Below are 24,154 nucleotides of genomic sequence, written 5' to 3'. Positions count from 1 at the left end.
TTACTTTCCTGAATAGATGTAAAAAGGGGGTCTTAAACTTACATAAAATGCACCGATTGGAGTTTTTTTTTGCATTCTGTAAATCCAAACATCTCTACATTTGTAGGACTATGCAAAAAAAATACTGCATATAAAAATTCCCACAAATACCCTACCAAAGAGATAAAATTTAATTTCAGTACAGCATTTAAATAAGACGCCACACTTTAAACAGTCACAGAAATGAAATATACAATAGCATTTGGATTTGGTCTGTGAATTAACAGCCCCTTTGAACTGTGAACTGTATATATCCATTCTAAGTGACCATGAAGCTGAAACATGGAAATCAATACTGATTGGCCACTTTGCCTAATTTACTTCAGTTTGGGGTTTCATGATGTACATTAATAAAATGGTAAAGCAAGGAAAACATGAGTAAACACCTTTTATTCACACTTTACAAAAAGCTACTCATTAAATCTACTACAAACAATACTACCAGTAATTAGTTTACTGATTATAAATTGGACATGTTTGCTAATTGTACAAACAAAGACGACTGCAGGTCCCAGACAAGGGTTCATCATTAATCTATTATGGGTAATTACTACATTTTTAACTTAGCGAGTTTTCCCAAATTGTTCATTCCATCCTGGTTTTGTCTGCACCACCTTTATTTAAGTGCTTTGTCTTTTTAATTAAATGTTTTAAAACAGTTAAAATTTGTCACAATCCACTTAGCTGCATTCCACATTAACTGTAAACCGGAATGAAGACTGGTCCAATTTTTTTTAGTGTCATGTTGTGTTCTTTTGTCTCTCTGCCTGCAGTCGAAACTAAAAAGCTAGATCAAACTATACCTCTGGCTCATTCAATGCATAATATAGTACAAGCTAATTCCAAAGGTTCCCCTTCTTCCCCCTAGCACCTTAAACAAAAAGCACAGCAAAAGCTAACCTACTAAAGCTTGCACACTTGGCTTTAAGAATATGCTACCAATGGCACAATGAACAGAGAGTAGAGATATAGCTCTGGTCCAGCTGAAAAACACAAAACCATGACTATTTAAAAAAATAATGGATTTGAAACTTTGTCTGGAAGACCTGCATGCAAAATATAGCTCAGTTCTAGTTTACACTGCTTCAGAACATTAAAATTCCTACCAAGGAATGCTACTTCCCTACAAGATCAAAGCACACAACATTGATGGTGTATGGTCTCACATGATGCAGCTTTCCTTGGTGAAAAGTAGCACTGTGCAAAGGGACAGAAGCAGTGCTAGGGTACAATGGGCTAAAGTTATACTCTGTACCCTACTGTACCCAACCTGATCAACAATGTGGTGTTCATTGCTCCACAAGAAAAAAAATGCCACAGAGCTTATACAAAAGTGTCTTCATAAAATCTCACAAATCTTAACAGTTTTTATTTTTTAAAAAAATCTCAAAAGAAGATGCTCAGGATTTCTCCGCGTGCACAGGCAGTGCTGGTTCCAAAAAACCCCTCAAAAAATAAAAAAGTTGATGAGGCACGTCATGTAAAAAAATTAAATCAGAGGAACTTGGGTAAATTCAGAGATTATAAGGTTCGAATGCTGATACCAAATCCTGAGGAGTGAAATACTTGAATTTAAATCAACAATGTCCTCAACTGTAAAAGTAGTACACGAGTTACAAACCCAGAACAGTGCAAATATTAGCAGAGGAAACCTGTTGCAACTTCTTTTTTCTTTACAAATGGTTTTTTAAAGCATGAAACAGATAAAAATTTAGCCTTAGTTTACAATACAATCATTTTTCCAAATCTGTTTTAAATCTTTTTAGTACAAAACGCCCTAAATCAGGTCTTCTATGGTTCATATACAATCATTAAAGGCTAAATTCAAATTCAAATTTATACAAACACTTCTCAAAATTGTGGGAGTGAAGTATGGAAAGAAAGGTCCTCAATGGCTACTACTGGCCTGAAAAGGTAGTGCTAGACAGAATTTTGTGCAACAATACACAGTTGATTCCACTTCAGTAAGATAAGTTTACTGTTTTGTCAAGTAGGCAATTTGAAAACCAAACTCACACTCCTTTTACGCCTGTATATTTACTTTGAATTAACATGTAATGAAGCACTCTAGGGTTAAGACCTCACAGAGCAGTTAGCTTTTGTGATGTTTACAAGGACGTTACTGAAACATTTTAGTTTCTTCTTGTTTAACTTTGGTTTGAAGCATTCCCAAGTTTCTACTGAGAAAAAAGCACACTTGTGAGCTACTAGACATTGAGGCAGAGGGTTTTTTTTAAAAAAAAGGAGTGGGAGGGGAAAGTATCCATATTTCCACGTCTAGACATGGGGAAAAAAAATATTGTTGCCCTGACCAGGATGAGACTACCACCTGATAATTTAAATATGAATAAAAATTAAGTTTAGGGGAGCAGATGGAAAAGATTTTTTTGTCAAAGATTTAGTCTTTACTTTCACCTTTGAACATGTCTTTAAGCAATTAAATATCTTCAGATTACAATTCTCTTTCCCCATTGCCAATCCGGTTGCACTCTTATGCCATATGTAGCTATTTATTAAACTTTCCATCGTTTTACAAAAAGTTCCGATAAAAGGGGACAATGTAAAATGTTTCATTCACTTAGTTTGATTTCAAAGTGCACAGTTGCATTTTAAAGTGTGAGTTTCTGTTCTGTGAACATTCCTACTTTAATAAAACATTGCTGCAAATTGCCTCCTTCATCCCCCACCCAATTTAATAGGAATCAACTGTATAACCATAGAGACTGGAGATTTTGCTTCATTTTACACCAAAAATGAAGCAGCAAAAAGCAGTAGAAGCTTGGTAAAGAAACCCATTTTCGGCATTTGTCTACTGTATACAAAGTAGGAAACAGGGCTCAGAATTTCATTATCTGTAAATAGCACCGGACTACTATTGTTTATTACTTTAACAAGCTATCCAAGAAACAAATTTAAAAATTGATTAAGAACATAATTTAGACAACAATCCTACTGGCCATACTTCACTCCTCAGTACTTTGATTTTACAATTTTACAAGATTGTTTAAGAGGTTTCCCTCCAAAGAGTACACACACAACTACCTTCTGCCTGGCAGATGGATACCATTTACAGGTGACACAAAGGGCAGTAAAAGCTCCAGTTGTGCAAAAAGTGAGAAATGGTCAGATGGGACATGTGGATGCGGACAGCCACTGATGCTATTTTCAATTAGCCAATTAGGATCCAAAGGTCCAAGAACACCCAGTATGTTAATGTGAGGCTTTGAGTAGAAGATGTAGTCAATAATACCCTGCAGTCAAGTGAAAAATATAATCAACTTTCAGTAGTCACAATCAACATCAGTTTTTCTTAGATTTCTGGTATTAAACTATAGGTTTGTACAAAAGGTTATTGATACCACATATGGAAACAACTCTACATGCATCACATTATACCATTTGACAAATTATTTCAGGATGTGAGCAAAAAAAATGCAAAGGTTTTGCACTTCTGTGGCCAAATGCAATCTCTGATCAGCCTGAGAATTATTCATTGATCCAAATAATCCACGTAAACTATTAGGTAACATTTTTAATCAGTTGCCTTTAAACCAAAACCATCAAGAGAATAGTATCTCCATGTCATAAAAATCAACAAAGTCTCCCTTAAAGTTTATTTATTAGTCACAAATAAGGCTTACATTAACACTGCAATGAAGTTACTGTGAAATTCCCCTAGTCGCCACACTACAGCACCTGTTCGGATCAATGCACCTAACCAGCACGTCTTTCAGAATGTGGGAGGAAACCAGAGCACCCAGAGGAAACGCACACAGACATGGGGAGAACGTGCAAACTCCACACAGACAGTGACCCAAGCTGGAAATCGAACCCAGGTCCCTGGCACTGTGAGGCAGCAGTGCTAACCACTGTGCCGCCCCAATGTCTAATCTCAGTTTGAAGGATGGTAGCCGTGAATATGGATGGATTAGTTGAATATGGTTTCCCCAAACCCATGCTGCTCCTCCCTGGCTATCTTTGACCAAATGTGAATTCGTGCTCTGCTATAAAATTGGGCAGGCCAGGTGATTGGGTGGCAGAGGACAGCACCCAAGGAGCATCTGCTCACAAAACCCCATTGTTTTTGTAATCTGCTTCCACATACAGGAATTCTTAACACGCTTTAATAACACAGAATCTGGAAATCCTTATGTTATGCTTGCAGACATTTCCTGTGGTGCGATTTGTTTACTCTTCCAACATTGAAGGTATTTATTACAGACAAGTTTTAGTCCGTAGATTGTCCACGTCAGCAACAGGTACATAATCTAACAAAACAGATTTATTCATGGCGGAATTTCATAATTACATCCCTCATTTGAATTATGATCCCGGTTACAGCCTTTTCCTGTTCATCTTTCCATTATACTGAATATTTTCAACCTGAAGTTTTTATTTAGGGGGAAAAGAGTGGACGATAAGCAAAGGTCCAGGCCTTCAAAACCTAGAAACGAGAATCTACACAATATTTAAACTGAAGGGAGTAGGACAAATGCACAAGGGGGAAAATAAAGCAGGATTAAATCAAGCGATGTCACTAAACATGTATAACCTGACAGCTTGAATTATATTGAAAAATTCACTAAACTCAAAAAATACCACTGATCCCCGAATGTCAAAGTTAACCAATAATCAAATTTTAATAATGTGCAACTTATAAGTATAACAATTTCCCCTTCTAAATGGTTAAACATCAACTGAATGAGGTACTTACTTTGAAGTCAAAGGTATAATTTGTATAAGGCATCAGGCCATTCTCATAGGCACTCTTCAGCTTAAAGCCATGAGTGATCCTTGCACTTGGCGTTCCATTTTTTCCAATATTACTGAATTTCATTAGACAGTCACTATATCTCAACTCTTTAAAATCCTTGTGGTTTGTATCAACTCCTCCAGTGGCCAAGTATTCTACAACACCTGAAGATCAGGAAAATAAACAGATCTTTAGTGTTAAAATAAAATAATTCTGTTTCGATGACAATTTTAATCTAGAAATCAGCTGAAGAAATCAAATGGACTTGAACCATTAACTCCTTTTTTCTTTCCAAAGATGCCACCAGATCTGTTGAGCTTTCCCAGCATTTTCAGTTTTTAAATCATTCTAAAGTGCTTTGTGGGGTTGAGGGGAGGAAGAGGGTGAGCAGGAGGCACCACGGAGCAAGTAGGTGAACAAGCATGTGCAGGGAGGTATTGCACTTTGCTCCATAACCAACCATGTACAAAATATTATTCTGAGCTATATTTTTATTCTTTAAATTAGATAGATAGCCTCAATTAGGAATAACAGGCAAGCTGGCATTTACATCAAAAAACGTATACAGGAAGCCAAAGAGTATTGACAGCCAGGTCTGGTTTAAGTCATGGATATGAAATGTGGAAAACATTCACAAAATCATATAAGCACAGCAGGGGGAGCATGGACAGTGGAGGTCTTCATTTTCAATCTGCATTGAAGGCAGATGAAGCTCCATTGTCATGGCTCACATCTGTTTGCCAAATAGAATATTCTTCCTAATTAAATAAACCTCCACATACCACAGAATTATCTCAACTAGTATAAAACCTGGGAGGGTGAGATTAAGAAAACCTAAAATATTGACATCAATTTAAGAGCAAAGCAAATGCTTTGTGAAAGCACTCCAATTGTTTCAGCTACCTGCCTTATGAAATTTTCAAGTAGAAATACATAAAATAATAATGGCAATGGTGACATGGCATCTCGCTATTCTTGAAAACTGTTAACTATTCATAGAATCATAGAAACCCTACAGTGCAGAAGGAGGCCATTCGGCCCATCGAGTCTGCACCGACCACAATCCCACCCAGGCCCTATCCCCACATATTCACCCGCTAATCCCTCTAACCTACGCATCCCAGGACTCTAAGGGGCAATTTTTAAACCTGGCCAATCAACCTAACCCGCACATCTTTGGACTGTGGGAGGAAACCGGAGCACCCGGAGGAAACCCACGCAGACACGAGGAGAATGTGCAAACTCCACACAGACAGTGACCCGAGCCGGGAATCGAACCCGGGACCCTGGAGCTGTGAAGCAGCAGTGCTAACCACTGTGCTACCGTGCCGCCATTCAGAAAACAAAATAGTCTGCTTTAATGTCAAATGCCAATTTGTTTGTTCCTCCAGTATGTTCAAATTTCTCTCCCTACCTCAGCTCCTGAACATAAAGGTTTGTGGTTCCTTAGGGAAAATCATCCAGGGAACCGAGATGGTAAATGGCAGACTACTGACAACTTGACACAGACGACATTCAATCCTGTTCTCAACTGGCTGTCCAGATTATTTTCCAACCAGGATCATTGGATATTTATCCAAATTTTTATTTTGAGAAGGGGACAGGATCAGAGAAGATCCAGGAATACTTTTTGATTTTCCCTAATAGAACAATGCCAAATGTAATTGACCTGCTGCTACATGACCTCGCAGCTAACACTGCACAGATCAAGGAGAAAAGTCCTTTGGGTCGGTAGGCACCTGTACTCAGCTGGTGAATGACTGTGCAAAGGGCAGGTAGGAATGTAGTGACAAGAATAAGCCATTTGACCCCTCAAGTCGAATGCGGAAAGGCAGAGGTAAATTATCAGCCCTGATCTTGTTGGATGGTGGAGATGGCTCAAAAGGCCAAACAATAGACTCAACTTCTTGTTCACTATTGTCCCATATTCCTTTACACCTTCTTCTAACAAAAGTCTAGATATGTTCTTATGTTCTAACAAAAGTCTAGCGATCTCATAACATTTGTTCCACATCATTTTACAAACATACGTGGAAGGCCTTTTAGACATCACTTAACAGACTAGACTTAGACAATAATTAGTAATGGACCAATGAACAAATAAAAAAAATCTTTAATGGAATAAGAAAACAATGACAAAATATCAGACAATTGGAGGCCTAAACTAAGCAATTTTGTGGCTAGAACTCAAGATAGCTCTGCAAAGCCTAGAAAACCCAGGTATCTTCTCCCCAGGCTCACTCAAGCTCTATATTTAACTATACAGAAACAAAGCAATGATGCAGGTTTCTTTACATGTAGCACCATCCGGTGGTGCAAAGCAAATAGCAACATAATGCAGTTCACTTGTCACCCAATGGTAAGAATCAGATACAGAAGCAATTGACCCAAAGTTTGCTTGAACAGGGCATCACACTGCAAGTGGCAAGAGTTGGGATTTCTCCCCTCGTTCTTCAATTCCAATTAATTTGGTGTTACAAATTACTGGAACTACAAATTGATAATGGTGAGGCAAGACCTATAGTGTGACCTTGGGGAACAACAAAATCGATAGCTTATCCTTAACCAATGAAGTGTAAGGATATGAATGGTTAGTAAAATGTTCATGTGGCAGCTTGGACATCTGGTTATTAGAACAAAGTTTATTACATACAGGAAAATATGTTGTGCCATGTTGCACAGGCAAAAACAACGTATAAAAGAGTCTCCTGCCGAAAGTTTGATTTAAACAGATTTTAATTCAGGCAGTACATGTAGGATCTGCATAATAATTGTTGGTTGCTTGCCGACAGGGTGGGGCGTCAACTAAATCCTGACAAACTGAAATTAATTAATTTACTCTCAGCCAGAACTCAAAAATCAATTTAACAGTTTAATCAGTTAAACAAATCAGCTTAACTAGCATCCAGATTGTGTGCTGGTTCTTTAAATTGCTCACGACTTTTAAAACGGAAATATAAATTGTCCCATTAACAAGGTTCCTATGACACTAAATGGAATCCCTAACTTTTGCAGCAAATTTAACTTGTTTATACAGCAAAAAAAATAGCAATTTCCTGACACACAACAGAAGGATTAGTGGGCTAATCACCCAAAACAAGCTGCAACTGCTCATCTCCTTCTCACCACAAAAGAATCATTAGAATCCCTACAGTACAGGAAGAGGTCATTCAGCCCATCGAGCCTGCACTGACAACAATCCCACCCCATATATTTACCCTGCTAATCCCCCCGAAACTAGGATCCATTTAGCATGGCCAGTCAACCTAACCTACACATCTTTGGACCGAGGGAGGAAACCGGAGCACCCGGAGAAAACCCACGCAGACACAGGGAGACCGTGTAAACTCCGCACAGACAGTGACCCAAACCAGGAATCAAACCAGGTCCCTGGCACTGTGAGGCAGCAGTGCCAACCACTGTACCACCCTCAAACTAAAGAATTAAATAATAATATTGTGCGCCTTTAACATTATATCGCATTGGCAGCAAACCCTGGGTCCTTATTTGGGACATTAAAAAAATCAGTTACAAAAGACGAAGGCCAGCCCTTGCCCCAATTTTTAAGCTGATAGGCAGATGACAGCTCAGGTGGATGGGGAAGAATGCAAAAATAAAGTTTGATTTCAGGTAGGAAGAAGCCCAATTGACTGGGGGGAAACCGCTGCTGAAGACTCAGCGACCCCTGGACACCGCCCCTTCCCACCTCACCCATCCTCCAGGTCCTGAGACTTGGTACCAGGCAGCTCCCTACAGTGCCTCACAGGTGGGACTTTCTCCTGAGTGAAGGGTGGGTACGTGGTAATTTCTTGTTTGAGTGTGATTTGGCATTGTGGCTGCTGGAGTCAGCCGGAATGTGTTCCCTCTCGATGCTTCGTGTAACAGGGCCTATGTTTAGTTTACTCTCTTTCTGATCAGTCATTTCAGATTGCTATTTCCATTACTCGCATTTTCTCAGATTCCTACAATGATTACCTTTTCAGTCCCAATTGATGGTTTGACCATTCTTTAACGTTTTTCATTTGCTAGTCAATAAATTATTTGACAGATTAAAGTATTTTTTGAAAATGCAGCTAGGGTTTAGTGAAGAAATGGAACTAAGAGTTAAACCCATTTAACAATAGGCTTTCCGTGAGTTACAAGTAATGAATATAAGATGCACAGTCGTTTGAAACGCAGAAGTAAACAAACTTAAATAGAAAGTTTAAAAAGCCCCAAAATTTAACACATGGGGCCCCCCCCTTCAATTCTTCCTGACATTACTGTCAATGCCTAAAATTCCATGACCTTTGCCCCATGATTCCTATTCAAAGGTCAATCCCAACAGGACCTCTCTCTCCAAAGAACTCCAAACACAAAAAACCTCCCTTAGCACACTAGTAGCCCTGAAACCCCACTTCCGTCTCATCAGAACAAAGCATCATCAGGGCTACTCCAAATGCTGATAAAGCAGTGCCCATAACGATATCAATTGGCATAACACTTTTAGAATCTGTAACTTTGAGCAAGGCAGTGTGAAATCAGTTAGTTTCTTTATAAAAATGCATGCCTGGCAGACATTTCTTGTCTGTTAAACATCACATAAAAAAAAGTATTCTTTGACAGCCCCTCAGGGTCAAGGATGACTTGCTTCCACTCCGGAGAGGTGGGTTCTGTGGTGGGTGAATAGTCCAATCCTGGAACCACAGACCGACACCGGTTTGGCAGTGGTGTTTGATGAGGTAGGTGGATGGGACGCTCTGCATTCTGCACTGTCTTTCCACCGTTTTTGGTTGGCCTCCACATGTACCACACGTGACGCTTGAGGTGACTGGCACCTTCGCGAATCCTTCTCCAGTTTGTGTGTTCTGAGGCAAGCAATTCCCCCGTGTCGATAGGGATGCTGCATTTATTAAGGGAGGTTTTCAGAATGTCCTTATATCATTTCCTCTGTCTTCCTAGTGATTGCTTGTCATTGCAGAGCTTGGAGTAGAGCATTTGTTTCAGGAGTCTTGTGTCGGGCAATGTGGACATAGTAGCCCGCCCATCAGAGCGAGCCAAGTGCGAACAGTGCCTTGATGGTGGGGATAATCAGCCTGGGAAAGGGCGCTCACGTTGGTACGCCTATTCTTTGGTGGATTTGCAGGATTTTGCAAGGCAACATTGGGGATCTCTCTCCAGGGATTGGAGATGTCTGCTGTACATTGTCCATGTTTCTGATGTATAAAATAGGGTGGGGACCACAGCTGCTCTGTAGACCATGAGCTTTGCGCTGGATGGGAGGTCTTGGTCTTCAAATATTCTGTTCCTCAGGCATATGAAGACTGCACTGACACAGTGGAGTCAATGCTGGATTTTATTGTCGATGATTGCTTGCACCGAGAGGAGGCTCCCAAAGTACAGGAAATGATCCACACTGTCCAGGGTCTCATGCTGGATCTTGACAGTTGGTGGGTAGTTTTGTGTGACAGGAGAGGGCTGGTAGAGAACCTTTGTTTTCAGGATGTTTAGTCTGAGGCTCATTCTCTCCTATGCATCGATGAATGCACTGACGATGGGTTGCAGTGCAGCTTCTCAGTGCGCGCACACACAGGCGTTGTCTGTGTACTGCAGCTTGATGACAGAAGTGGGGGTGATCTTGGTTCTGACCTGGAGGTATCAGAGGTTGGACAGTTTCCTGCTTATCTGGTAATTTAGCTCCACTCCAGCAAGAGCTTCAGTTTGATGGGGTGGAGTGTTGCTGCGAGGGAGATGGAGAAGAGCGTTGGTGCGAAGATGCACCCCTGCTTGACCCCAGTTTGCACATATATTGGATCTGTGATGGTTCCATTGGTGAGAATCAAGGCTTGCACGTCATCGTCGAGCGGGCGGAGAACGGTGACAAATTTCTGCAGGCAGCCGAATTTGAGGAGGATGTTCCACAATCCCTCACGGTTGACAGGGTCGGAGGCCTTTGTAAGACCGAAAGAGGACATATACAGAAGTTCATGCTGCTCCCTGCACTTTTCCTGGATTTGCTACCACATATCCATTGTGACTCTTGATGGAAGTCACAATGAGACTCAGGGAGGAGCTCTTCAGCCAGTGGGAGGTGGTGGTGGAGAAGGATTCTTGCAATGACTTTTCCCGTGACAGAGAGTAGGGAAATCCCTCTAATTTCTGTAGTCGGATTTGTCTCCTTTCTTGAGACATCATAAAAAGTAAAGCACATTCTAATAACAGGAACCCGAAAGTCTGGAACCTCTTGCAACCTTAAAAGGCATATTTGCTCTTTAGCAGAATAATCTATCGCATTTTAGATGGTAAAAGGTTTCTGTCCTTACGCAATAGCTTACTTCACAAGATAATGCATTCACTGATTTACTGTGAGGAGTGATGAGTCATTTGCTAAGTGTCAAAAACTGCCTAGCGATAACAAAGTTTTCATTTGCTACTCCAGTAACACCATAGACATTAAACAGAGAATACATGCTACCAAAAGATAGTGGCAAAAGGATAGACATTTGAAGATTTTTATTTCTGCAAAAGCTTGATTTGAATATCATTTTTAAAAATTATTCAAGAGCTAAAAATAGGTGGATAGTGGAAGCTATGTATAAACAATATGATGCGGACATTATGCTTGTCCTCAGTTCCACAAGGGTAAGGCATATACTAAAGAAAATGAACATTGGTTTGGTGATGAAGCGCTGCATCGTTCAAGAGTCATACTTACAACCAACAGTTTTAGTTGGAAAACAAGGTTCAGCCAAAATAACTAACATATGTCTTAAGTATTTGGGCTTGATAATAGCTAATAGCACAGAATGCTTGGAAAGATTCCACCAACATAACAATGGGCAAGTCTAATTGGGTGTACCAGCAACTATTTGTCACCAATTATTTACTTCTAATGTAAATGCAGAATTAACCGAGTTCTAAGCGACCACTAAGCCAGGGAGTTCCATGGGAAGTGGACGCATTGTAGAAATGATATGAACAACAGTGAAGTCACATTTAGGGATAAAGAAAGACACCTCAGTGGCCAGAAACTTCTGCTCGAATGATAAATAGCTAATTCCTCTTACACATTTTGAAAAGGTCAATGTTAATTGTAAAGCTCTTCACAGGAGCTGGAGAGAAATTAAACTGAGCAATAAAGAGCCACATAGTAACAAAAGCAACAATGCAATAAACTGAAGTATGATCTATTATTTTAGTGCTTGATTCAGCCCATCAATTTGACAATGATGTTACTGTTGAAATAAGGAGTACATTTATTTCTAATATATTTTAGATTGCTTTGACATTAGTTAGTTGTAAATTAGCTTCTCAGGTGTGATAGCTTACTCTGGGTAATGCATCATCATTCTAATAAGAACATAAGAACTAGGAGCAGGAGTAGGCCATCTGGCCCCTCGAGCCTGCTCCGCCATTCAATAAGATCATGGCTGATCTTTTTGTGGACTCAGCTCCACTTACCCGCCCGCTCACCATAACCCTTAATTCCTTTACTGTTCAAAAATTTATCTATCCTTGCCTGAAAAACATTCAATGAGGTAGCCTCAACTGCTTCACTGGGCAGGGAATTCCACAGATTCACAACCCTTTGTGTGAAGAAGTTCCTCCTCAACTCAGTCCTAAATCTGCTTCCCCTTATTTTGAGTCTATGCCCCCTAGTTCTAGTTTCACCCGCCAGTGGAAACAACTTCCCTGCTTCTATCTTATCTATTCCCTTCATAATCTTATATGTTTCTATAAGATCTCCCCTCATTCTTCTGAATTCCAATGAGTATAGCCCCAGTCTACTCAGTCTCTCCTCATAAGCCAACCCTCTCAACTCCGGAATCAACCTAGTGAATCTCCTCTGCACCCACTCCAGTGCCAGTATATCCTTTCTCAAGTAAGGAAACCAAAACTGTACAGTACTCCAGGTGTGGCCTCACCAGCACCTTATACAGCTGCAACATAACCTTTAAACTCCATCCCACTGGCAATGAAGGACAAAATTCCATTTGCCGCCTTAATTACCTGCTGCACCTGCAAACCAACTCCTTGAGATTCCTGCACAAGGACACCCAGGTCCTCTGTACAGCAGCATGCTGCAATTTTTTACCATTTAAATAATAGTCCATTTTGCTGTTATTCCTACCAAAATGGATGATCTCACATTTACCAACATCCTACTCATAAAATACTCAAAGAGCACCATCGCAACTAGGAAGTAAATTTACAACTAACTGATTCTGTAGCCATGAAAAAGACAACTTATTAGATCATGGCAATGCTCAAGATACATATTTCATACAATTGGGACACAGGCATAGGTAAAATTTCCAATTTGAGGTCAGATTCCGGACTGAAGCACAGTCTAATTAGGGGAAACTTCTTTCAGGGAACATTAGTTAACCAAATTTAGAAGTTTGTTTAGTGATATTTTTCTTGGTCTGTATTTCTTAACCATTAACAATGCCAAATATAAAGAAGAGTGAGGATGGAAAATTGTGAAGTGTTTATAAGCAATTTGGTTGTTTTTCAGTAGTTACTGGATATTGAATATTAAAAAACTGAGGAATATGATAGCATGATTTTCTGCTCATCACTTGTTCCTTTTTTTTGATGCTTCCAATTTGACAATCAGATGACTCAGTGATAAACATGAAGGAATTTTCTCATCCCGCCTGCCACGAGAATTGTAGCGAGTAGACCATGCAAAGGTCCGCTGACCAAGGGCGGAATCTTTCATTTTTGGGGCGAGCGTGGCTGCAAAATCCCACCACAGTGGCTGCTTGATTCATCAACAATTTGTATTCATATAGAACCCTTAACATAACAAAATATCCCAAAGTGCCTCAATTTTGGATTAATCTCAAGGGGTGGAAGGTGGTAGATTAGTGGAGCAGAGCAGGCTGTAAAACGAGGAGGAAGATGTTTTGGTGGTTGGGAGAAATGTAGTGGATTTAGGAAGAGAGTTTGAGAACATGGGGGTGAGAATGGGGAGGTGGTAAAAGGCTTTTCTTAATGACAATGAAAGGTGGAGGATACTTAGTTAAACAGCTTTGGAAGAGTGTGACAAAAGCATGAACATAGACTGGAGAAGTGTGGGTGGAGGAAGCAAGACCTTGGAGGGTATAATTCCTGGAGGAATGCAGAACCAAACAGTTTAACTTGGAGGTGGCCGAGATGGGCAATAGTTCGGCAGTCACAATTCTTTTTACTTTTATACTTTGAGTAAATGACATTTTGGAGGTGACACATTTGAAGCCACACATGCAGCTCATCATTATGGACTCACATTAACTCTAAAATTCTAAGTGCAAAACTTTCTTTCATAATTCACAAGATGTATGTCGGGACAACGCTCTTAAAATTCTGGGGAGAAATGACCCAATTTATCTGATGCACAAAAGTACTAGCAGTCATCATAATATAACTCAAGGCAGATTAGCAATCCTTACCTGAATCTGGCAATGAATTGAGATCTGCACACAGTACAAGAGGAATGACATTAAGGTCTCCTGTGACCGCACCAGGTCTAAGTGTACGAGAAGCCTTTTCAATTATGTTCTTCACTTCAGACAGGAACATCATGGTTTGAATCAATTTCACATCAGAATACTCAGGATCCCAATGCATATGTGCATTTGCAATAAGAATGAGCTGCTTTTCCACGCCATGAAATGACTTGCCAGCTAAGATTGAAAAATGTCAAAATGTCAGAATATTTTTACTATTCAAGTAAAATCTTTTTCAAGTAAAACCAGTAAGCTGATGGCATTCAACTTTATTTAAGTATACATATTGATAATAAAGTTATGCTCGAAAAACAGTACTTCTGTCATATTTTTGCCTACCTTTACCTTATGTCTGCATTTATAAAGGTATCTGGCCATGTAAGTTGAACATGCCTTAGTTTCATCTCCCCCAGTGTGCTTGGTCTGCACTTGTTAAAAAATTATTTCACAGGATGTGGATGTCACTGGCTAGGGCCATCCCTCATTCCTCTTCAGAACGTGGTGGTGAGCTGCCTTCTTGAACTGTTGCAGTCCAAATGTTGTAGGTACATCCAGTTTCTTAGGAAGGCCAGAGAAACCCCTACTCTCCAACTGACTGTTCTGTATACATCTCAAATGGCTATTTATTTTATTTGTAATATATCTTAGAAATCTCAGAAACCCTACAGCACAAAGAGGCCATTCTGCCCATCGGGTCTGCACCGACCACAATCCCACCCAGGCCCTACCCCCATATCCCTAGATATTTTACCCACTAATCCCTCTAACCTACGCATCCCAGGACACTATGGGCAATTTTTTTTTAGCATGGCCAATCAACCTAACCTGCACATCTTTGGACTGTGGGAGGAAACCGGACCACCCGGGAGGAAACCCATGCAGACACGAGGAGAATGTGCAAACTCCACACAGACAGTGACCCAAGCCGGGAATCGAACCCAGGTCCTTGGAGCTGTGAAGCAGCAGTGCTAACCACTGTGCTACCGTGCCGCCCACGGTACAATACATCAATTTCATGGGCTAAAATATATAAAAATAGAATCTCCAAGGTGCAGGGGAGGCCATTTGGCCCACCAAGTTTGCACCGACTCTGACAGAATTTCTTACCTAGGCCCTCTCTCAGCCCTATCCCTGCAACCCCATACATTTACCATGGTTAATCCATCTAACCTACACATCCTGGGACACCAGGGACAATTTAACATGACGCCTAATGCACCTAACCTGCACATCTTTAGACTGTGGGAGGAAACTGGAGCACCCAGAAGAAATCCACGCAGACACAAGGAGAATGTGCTAAGTCGACACAGTTACCCAAGACCAGAATGGAATCTGGGTCTCTGGCGCTGTGAGGCAGCAGTGCTAACCACTGTGTCACCCTGAATGAGGCTTTAATGAGACTAAAAGACATTTGTGTACCAAAGCTAAAATGATGCTTAACCCTGCTTCACCGGAAGACTACACTTGATCTTGATTCTCTGTATGCAACATCATAGAAGTTTTATTCCCACTCAAAAAATCTTTAACATTTTATATTCATTTAAAATGAAACTCTATAGCTTTCCTATTGAGATTAATTGTTTTACACTTGAACTTGTTTCAAAATAGATTCTACGCTTCAACACTTGTTAATACAGGGATGTTTAATTCTTCAGCACAGCACAAGTAATATAGTATTAAGAGACAGGCACTTCCAAAGGCCAGGAGCTCAAAAATGGCGCTTATTTGGCCATATTCCCAATAATCTCGTATTAGCTGAACCTCTGTCAATGCTGTGGAATCATATGAAGATGCAGGGGTCAACTTGGGTAGAACCCTGGTGCCTGCAGCCGCAGTGCCCAAAGTAGAAAGCATGCAACTTCGTGAACATCAACCACATTTTCCCTGACCTAACTTCCCTAGCAGAATCTGCATTTCCATTGCCAAATATGCACATTAGGAGAGGACTTGATTTTTTCTTCTTGAACGTAACACTTATGGCCTCATATCATAGTGTTTTTGGATCGGCATGGATAAGACGAGCAAATGGCCCACTTCGATGCTGTATAATTTCTATGGTTCTATCTAATTGTTCTTACTCACGCTGGTACCTCATATTCTTAAGTTTGCACCTACAAAATGAGCAGCTCTTCATTTAATGTATTAATTCAATGCTTCGGTATGTTGGAATTGCCAGCATAATATCAATCACACTCCATACACTTGGATTAATTATACTTTTAGAGGCAGAATGGACAAAACTAGAGGCTGTTTAGGCCAATGGTTGTCCTGTGTTATAATCCAGGTCAATAACTCCAAGGCGTTTTATGAAGTCAACCCAGACCATAAGTCTTGCACTTTGAATTTGGCACAGGTGAGCATATATGATTCAAGTGACCCACTAGGGAGCTTTTATCAAACAAAGTTTATTTAAGAATACAGGTGAACTATAATAAGAAAAATAACTTTTACCAAATTACAAGAACACAACTATCATGTTGTATAAACCTTAATAGCTAAGTATACTGTTCCAACCAAACATCCCTACAAACATACACCCTGTTCGAAGTTTAGCACAGAAAGCAAGAATGCTCACATGATGCTGGATTTTGCAGCTTTGCAACACCTGCTGTCAATCAGTCCTTTGGATGGAGAATTGAAACTCTGATTTCCCAGTCCTGGAGCTTCCAGCACACCTCGAGGTAGATAGAGCCACTAACTTCCAGCTAGCAAACCACCAACAGCAAAATTTTCACTCGAGAGAGAGAGAGAGAGGGGGCAAGAAAGACTGCTTCCAGTCTGCAGTCCAAACAGCTTCTAACAAACTGAAACTAACCCTTGAATTTTCCCTGAAAATGTCCCAAGGTACCACCTGACCTGTCAACCATTCTTCCCCCAACAATTCAAAAAGGAAGAATAAAACTCCAGGACACCGCATTAGCCCAAATTAAAAATAAATATTGCTTCAATTATCCTGCTACAGCACCAAAAAAGATACTGGTACAGACATCCCGGTGCCAAAAAAAGGCAAGGCCTGCTTGAAAAAAACTTGTGCAGAGAAACATGATAAAAGCACATTTCTTAATAGCACAGTATCGTCCCACTTGGCATCACACACAATGACATTTAGAGATAAAACCCCAAAGTTAGTCCTTGTAATCAGTGCTGCCAAACCTTGTGATTCTTCAAAACTTACCCGTTTGCCAAGCTTGATTTATAATATCTTTTTCCTCTTGATGCCATATTTTTTGATCATGCCTCTTAAAATGCCTTGGGACATTTTCCATACATTCACAGAATGATACATGACATGACCACTTTGTGTTTTTGAAAGAGCTGTATAATTAGTCCCACTCCTTCCTCATTACCCCAAATTTTCCCTTCAATTTTTTTTTTATTTGCAACAAGTAGGCTTACATTAACGCCACAATGAAGTTACTGTGAAAATCACTGATTCCCTTTTGAAATATTATTGAATTGCCAACCACCACCACTTCAGGCAGCACATAACTCATGCATAATTTATTTCCCCTTCAACGTCCATCTGCTGCTGTAAATCTCTGCCCTCTGGTCACTGACGTTTCAGCCACACAAAACAGTTTCTCCTTATTTATTGTCATCAAAACCCTCCATGGTTTAGAGCACCATTGCCAAATCTTCCCTTAACCTTTCCTGCTCCAAGGAGAACAACCCCAGTTTCTCTAATATCTCCACTTAACTAAATCTCTCATACTATTATAGTAAATCTTTCTGTCCCCTCTCATGTCTTGACAGTCTTCCTAAAATATGGCACCTAGAATTGACGACAATACTCCATTTGGATCCTAACAAATGGTTTATAAGAGATTTAGCATTTTTTCCTTGCCTCCCTTTATAAAACAAAGAATCGGGTACACCTTAAGAGCCTTCTCAACTTTTCCTGCCACTTTCGAAGATGTGTACTTACACCCCAGGTCTTTCTGTCCTGCACCTCCTTTAAAATTGAATGATTCCGTTCATTATGCCTCTTCTCATTCTTCCTGCCAAAATGAACCACTTTGATTCAAAATGATTCACTGTAAAGGTGCTATATAAATAAATATTATTGAATTCAATTATCTTCAATACAATGGCCAAATAAAATTTTAAAAACCTAGCCCCAATTTATTTAACTGTCAAAATATGGACAAAATAAAAATCAAGCACCTCAGTTGCTGTAGGCAACAGGAAATACCAGATATCTTTGGTGAAAAAATAACTGAGCCAAGACTGGAGGTTTATAATACAACAAAAAAGACAGTGAGAGGGGAGGCAAATAACTCAACAGCTTAAAAGCACCAACTTGTTAAAATGGGGTAGTAGCCTTATACTACTCTCTTTCTACACTTCCATGGAGGAAGAGGATTTAATTTATACATGAAGAAATTAGGAAGAACTCAGCAATATTTCATAATAATAATTAATAGCATTATGCCGCATTCAAGCTTGACAGAGATACACTTACGGGATAGTTCAAAAGAGTCCTTTTGCAACTCCAAGAGTACAGCAACTCCAATGTTGTCTTTCGTCATAACTCTGTTTAACATAGCTTCTGAGCCATCTGAGTTTGCCATGGCCAACTGGTTGAATTCAACAGTATGGTTCTGAATCAGACAAAATCTATAACAGAAACATTATGAGCAGTAACTGCAAAAAGTTTCCACCAACATTGTTAGAATTCCTCAATTCAGTGAGACTTCTATCAAGTATAAATCAGAAAAATATGGTAATTACTAGATGTCTGGAAAATAAAAAAAACCAAAATGCTACAAAGATCCAGTGGTCAGACAGCCTCTACAGACATTTACCTTTACCCGAAATGTTCCCCTTCACATGCTAATAGACTTGTTGTGCATTTCTAGATATCAAACAATTTTTATATAGATTGAGTCAAAGTTAACCATTTCTTGGTTTACAACAATTATCCTGTCAGCATTTAACCAACAACACTAATTCATGTACATCTGAAGTCCAATGTGTCTATCGCAAGATGCTGATCTACAGCTGCTGCTTAATACTCCTGCTCTGCAGCTAGTGCCACTATATACAAAAATATGTTGCATTACATTTTTGTGCACTAAACTGCAGCCAGTTTTACACATGCTGTTTTTAGATGACTCATCCAAACAACTACAAGATCCTGGCTATAAACCCTGCATGGCTATTATCATAAAATTGGAAAATAGCAATTGCGCACAGGTGCAGGTTTATAGCCTTGCCAGTCCTTTGTCCTACGTATTTTAATCAAAAATGCACCACTTTATTACCCGGACTTAAAACTGGAATTTGTCTGTTGGCAGAAGCAGCAAGCCAAGTGACCGTGTAAGGAAATAAGCAGCAAAATAATACACCAGAATGTGTATGACATGCTAATAAAGATTCAGAAATGTAGTACAAAATTGTCAGTTTTAACAAAAAAAAATTCAAATGCTTAATTCAAATGTGTACGATGAAACATTTTTTAAAAAGAGCACATCACTGTTAAGCAGCAGGAGACATACTTAAGAAACCTATTAAGCAAATGCGTCACGTTGACATAGTATGATGTTCTGATTGGAACTATGGCAAATAAAACATGGTGTTCTGCTGATTAAGTGTGGCATTGTCCCATTAAGCTAATATAGTCTAATTTTTGTTAAATAACCTCCCCTTATGAAAGTGTCTAGGGCCAGAGGGCACAGTCTCAGAGTAAAGGAGCACTAATTTAAGGTTATGAGGAGGAATTTCTTCTCTCAGAGGGTTGAGTGTCTTTGGAACTCCTTGCCACAGAGAGCTGTGGGGGCAGAACCCTTGTGTCTATTTAAGGCTGAGATAGAAAGATTTCTGATTAGTATGGGAATCATGAGTTATGGTGCAAGGACTGAAAAGAGGATGAGAACAATGTTGGATCAGCCATTATCCTATTGAATGGCGGAACAGACTTGAGGGGCCAAACGTCTGATTCCTGTTCCTATTTCTTATGGTTTTTTAGGAGTTAGGCTGAAGATTTTAAGTTAGATCCTTAGTTTTGGTACAAAATGATCAGAATGTCTTTTCCAATATCAAATACTGGATAAGCAAAATTTGACTGCAACTAAATATCGGGAAGACCAAAGTCATCGACACTGATCTCAACTACAAACTCCATCCCATAGCTACTGACTCTATTCCTCTCCATGGCAAAAGTCCTATTTCTGAACCAGACTGTTTGCAACCTTGCAACATGCTCTGGCCATATAGAAACATGATGTGGAGATGCCGGCGTTGGACTGGGGTAAACACAGTAAGAAGTCTCACAACACCAGGTTAAAGTCCAACATTTAAAGTAAACATTTGGTAGCAAAAGCCACTAGCTTTCGGAGCACTCGCTGCTCCTTCGTCAGGTGAGTGTCTTTGGACGAAGGAGCACCTGATGAAGGAGCAACGAGCCCTCCGAAAGCTAGTGGCTTTTGCTACCAAATAAACCTGTTGGACTTTAACTGGTGATGTGAGGTTTCTTACTGCATATAGAAACATACAAGATAGGAGCAGGAGGCCATTTGGCCCTTCGAGCCTACTCCGTCATTCATCACGATCATGGCTGATCATCCAACTCAATAGCTTAATTCTGCTTTCTCCCCTTAAACTTTGATCCCGTTCGCCCCAAGTGCTATATCCAGCTGCCTCTTGAATATATTCGATGTTTTCACATCAACTACTTCCTGTGGTAATGAATTCCACAGGCTCACCACTCAGTGAAGAAATGTCTCCTCACCTCCGTCCTAAATGGTCTACCGAATCCTCAGATTATTAGATGTGCCTTTGTCACCTCAAGTTCTGGACTCCCCCACCCTCGGGGATATCCTCCCTGCATCTACCCTGTCTAGCCCTGTTAGAATTTTATAAGTCTCAATGAGATCCCCCCTCATTTGTCTGAACTCCAGTGAAAATAATCCTAACCTGGCCAATCTCTCCTCATACACAAGTCCCGCCTTCCCCGGAATCAGCCTGGTAAACCTTCCTGCACTCCCTCGAGAGCAAGAACATCCTTCCTCAGAAAAGGAAACCAAAACTGCACACAATATTCTAGGTGTGGCCTCACCAAGGCCTTGTATAATTGCGACAACCCATCCCTGCTCCTGTATTCGAAACCTCTTGCCATGAAGGCCAACATGCCATTTGCCTTCTTGACCGCCTGCTGCACCTGCACGCTCATCTTCAGTGACTGGTGCACAAGGACACCCAGATCCCGCTGCACACTCCCCTCTCCCAATTTACAGCCGTTCAGGTAGTAATCTGCCACCTTGTTTTTGCTTCCAAAATGAATAACCTCACATTTATCCAAATTGGCACCATCATGAACAGTGCCTTTCCTACATTTGTAGCATCGTCTGACTTTACCTCTGCCAGTGTGGTTACTGCTGAAACCTTCAGGTGTGCCTTTGGCACCTCAAGAATACACTATTCCAACACACTCCTGGTCAGCTTCCCACACTCTACCCTCCCCAAACGGAGGTCATCCAAAACTCTTGTTGCACGTGTGCTTCTTCACATCAAGTCCTGCTCCCCAATATCATCATTTGTTTACTGGCCTGCATTGAGGCATTGCCTGATCAGTAGCCAATTTAAAATTTGCATCCGCGTTGCCCATTTCCCCTATGGCCTCGCCTTTCTTCTGGAATCTTCTTCAGCCCACAGCCCTCCGAAATACTTGTGCTCATCTAATTCTGGTCTCTTGAGCATTCCTGATTTTAATTGCTCAACCTACTTGGGCCCAAACTCTGGCAATCCTTCCGTAAATTCCTCTTTGCCTTAATAACTTTGTGTGCCTCAGTCAAATTTTGCTTTATAACATTCTTGTGAAGGACCTTGGGATGCTTTATACATTAAAGGTGCAACATAAATATGAGCTGCACTTTTGTTTCACAACCACAGAAAGTCCAAAGATGTGCGGGTTAGGTTGATTGGCCAGGTTAAAAATTGCCCCTTAGAGTCCTGAGATACATAGGTTAGAGGGATTAGTGGGTAAAATATATGGGGGTAGGGCCTGGGTGGGACTGTGGTCGGTGCAGACTCGATGGGCCGAATGGCCTCCTTCTGCACTGTAGGGTTTCTATGATTTCTATGAAAGGTCAATTCAGAGTCTGAAGGCATTGGAGATCCAATATTTTACATTTCTGAGTTCTCAAAATTGCGCACGACAGCCTTTGTTTCTTTAGTATGGCAGAAATTGCATTCAAATGTAACGTTTAATACAGTGACAAAGCTAGGGTGTAACAAATATATTTCCAGAATTGAGAACTTTACATTACTAAGGATAAGGGGCGGCATGGTGCCACAATGGTTAGCACTGCTGCCTCACAACGCCAAGGACCTGGTTCGATTCCCGGCATAGTTACTGCCTGTGCGGAGTCTGCACATTCTCCCCGTGTCTGCAGGGGTTTCCTTCGGGTGCTCCAGTTTCTTCCCACAGTCCAAAAGACGTGCTGGTTAGGTGCATTGGCCACGCTAAATTCTCCCTCTGTGTACCTGAACAGGTGCTGGAGTGTGGCGACTAGGGGATTTTCGCAGTAACTTCATTGCAGTGTTAATGTAAGCCTACTTGCGACACTAATAAATAAACTTTATTAAAGTAAGCTGGGGAGAAGGGAAATTGTCTCATTTGAAATTGGCTTTTACTGCTGGCTGGTCTGTCATGGCAGGTTGCCAAATAAGTTATTTTAGCAGCTTCATTATACAAGAGCATACACTTCAGTTGATGCTGCTAGCTTTAATGTAACTCATTTCTTTTAGTGTGGTACTTATTAAATCACAACTTTCATCAATGGATATAATGCTAAGCGACTTAGTCTCTTTTCATATGGCAGTCTAAGTCGTTTAGGATTATATTCATTGGAGTTTACGAGAGTGAAGGTGGATCTCAGAAACTTAGAAAATTCTAACAGGAGTAGACAGGGTATATTCAGAAAGAATGTTCCTGATCATAGAATCCCTACAGTATAGGAGGAAGCCATTCAACCCATTGAGCCTGCACCAGCAACAATCCCACGTATTACCCCTGTATCCCCATGTATTTACTCTGCTAGTCCCCCTGACACTAAGGGACAATTTTTTAAGCATGGCCAATCAACCTAACCCACAGATCTTTGGAATATGGGAGGAAACTAGAGCAACATCCTGGGGGTTACCATTGACCGGAAACTGAACTGGACTAGCCAAATAAACACTGTGGCTACAAGAGAGGCGAGGAATTCTGCAGCAAATAACTCATCGCTTGATTTTGCAAAATCTGTCCACAACCTACATTGCACAAGTTAAGAGTGGAAGGGAACACTCTCCACTTACTTGGATGGGTGCAGCTCCAACAGCACGACAGAAGCTTGACAACATCCAGGACAAAGCAGACCGTTTGATTGACTCCCCATCCACAATCATTCACTCCCTCCACCACTGATACACAGTAGTGCAGCGAGTACCATCTAGAAGATGCACTGTCGGACCTCACCAAAGTTCCTTCGACAGCACCTTCCAAATCCATGACTACTACATCTAGGAGGACAAGGCTAGCAGAAACATTGGAAGACCACCATCTCGAAGATCCCCTCCCAAGCCATTTACCATCCTGGCTTGGAAATATGTCACCATTGCTTCATTGTTGCTGGGTCAAAATCCTAAAACTCCCTCTCCAACAATACTGTGGGTGTAGTTAGACCATACAAAATTCAGAGATACAAGGTGGTCGCTCACCACCACCTTCAAGGATAATTAGGGATGAGCAATAAAGCTGGCCTAGCCAGCAAAGCCCACACTGAATGAAATAAACTAGTTATATTGGCATACGGTATTCAGTTTCTTAATAAATTAAGTATTGCAAAGCATAATTGCAGTGCAATTATGGCCAGAAAAGCTTAAGGATCTCCTTGAAGGTCTGCAA

At 40.6% G+C, this 24,154-nt stretch overlaps 1 protein-coding gene across 2 annotated transcripts in view; it reads right to left on the bottom strand.

The window, feature by feature from the left end:
- Positions 1 to 2,277: 2,277 nt before the first annotated feature.
- The window catches only part of LOC144505114 (CCR4-NOT transcription complex subunit 6), a 75,210-nt gene continuing 53,333 nt past the window's right edge, over positions 2,278 to 24,154 (bottom strand). For both annotated transcript variants that reach the window (XM_078230975.1, XM_078230976.1), the window contains 4 exons: positions 18,728 to 18,882; positions 14,209 to 14,442; positions 4,754 to 4,956; positions 2,278 to 3,290 (listed from right to left, as the gene is read on the bottom strand). In XM_078230975.1, the coding sequence (XP_078087101.1) occupies positions 3,078 to 3,290; positions 4,754 to 4,956; positions 14,209 to 14,442; positions 18,728 to 18,882 (805 nt within the window). In that variant the 3' untranslated portion in view covers positions 2,278 to 3,077. The remainder of the gene's footprint in view (positions 3,291 to 4,753; positions 4,957 to 14,208; positions 14,443 to 18,727; positions 18,883 to 24,154) is intronic.

Source organism: Mustelus asterias, chromosome 16 (genome assembly GCF_964213995.1).
Source record: "Mustelus asterias chromosome 16, sMusAst1.hap1.1, whole genome shotgun sequence".
Taxonomy (NCBI): Eukaryota; Metazoa; Chordata; class Chondrichthyes; order Carcharhiniformes; family Triakidae; genus Mustelus; species Mustelus asterias.
The sequence above is the reverse complement of the archived record's forward strand: the minus strand, read 5'-3'. Positions and strand labels throughout refer to the sequence as shown.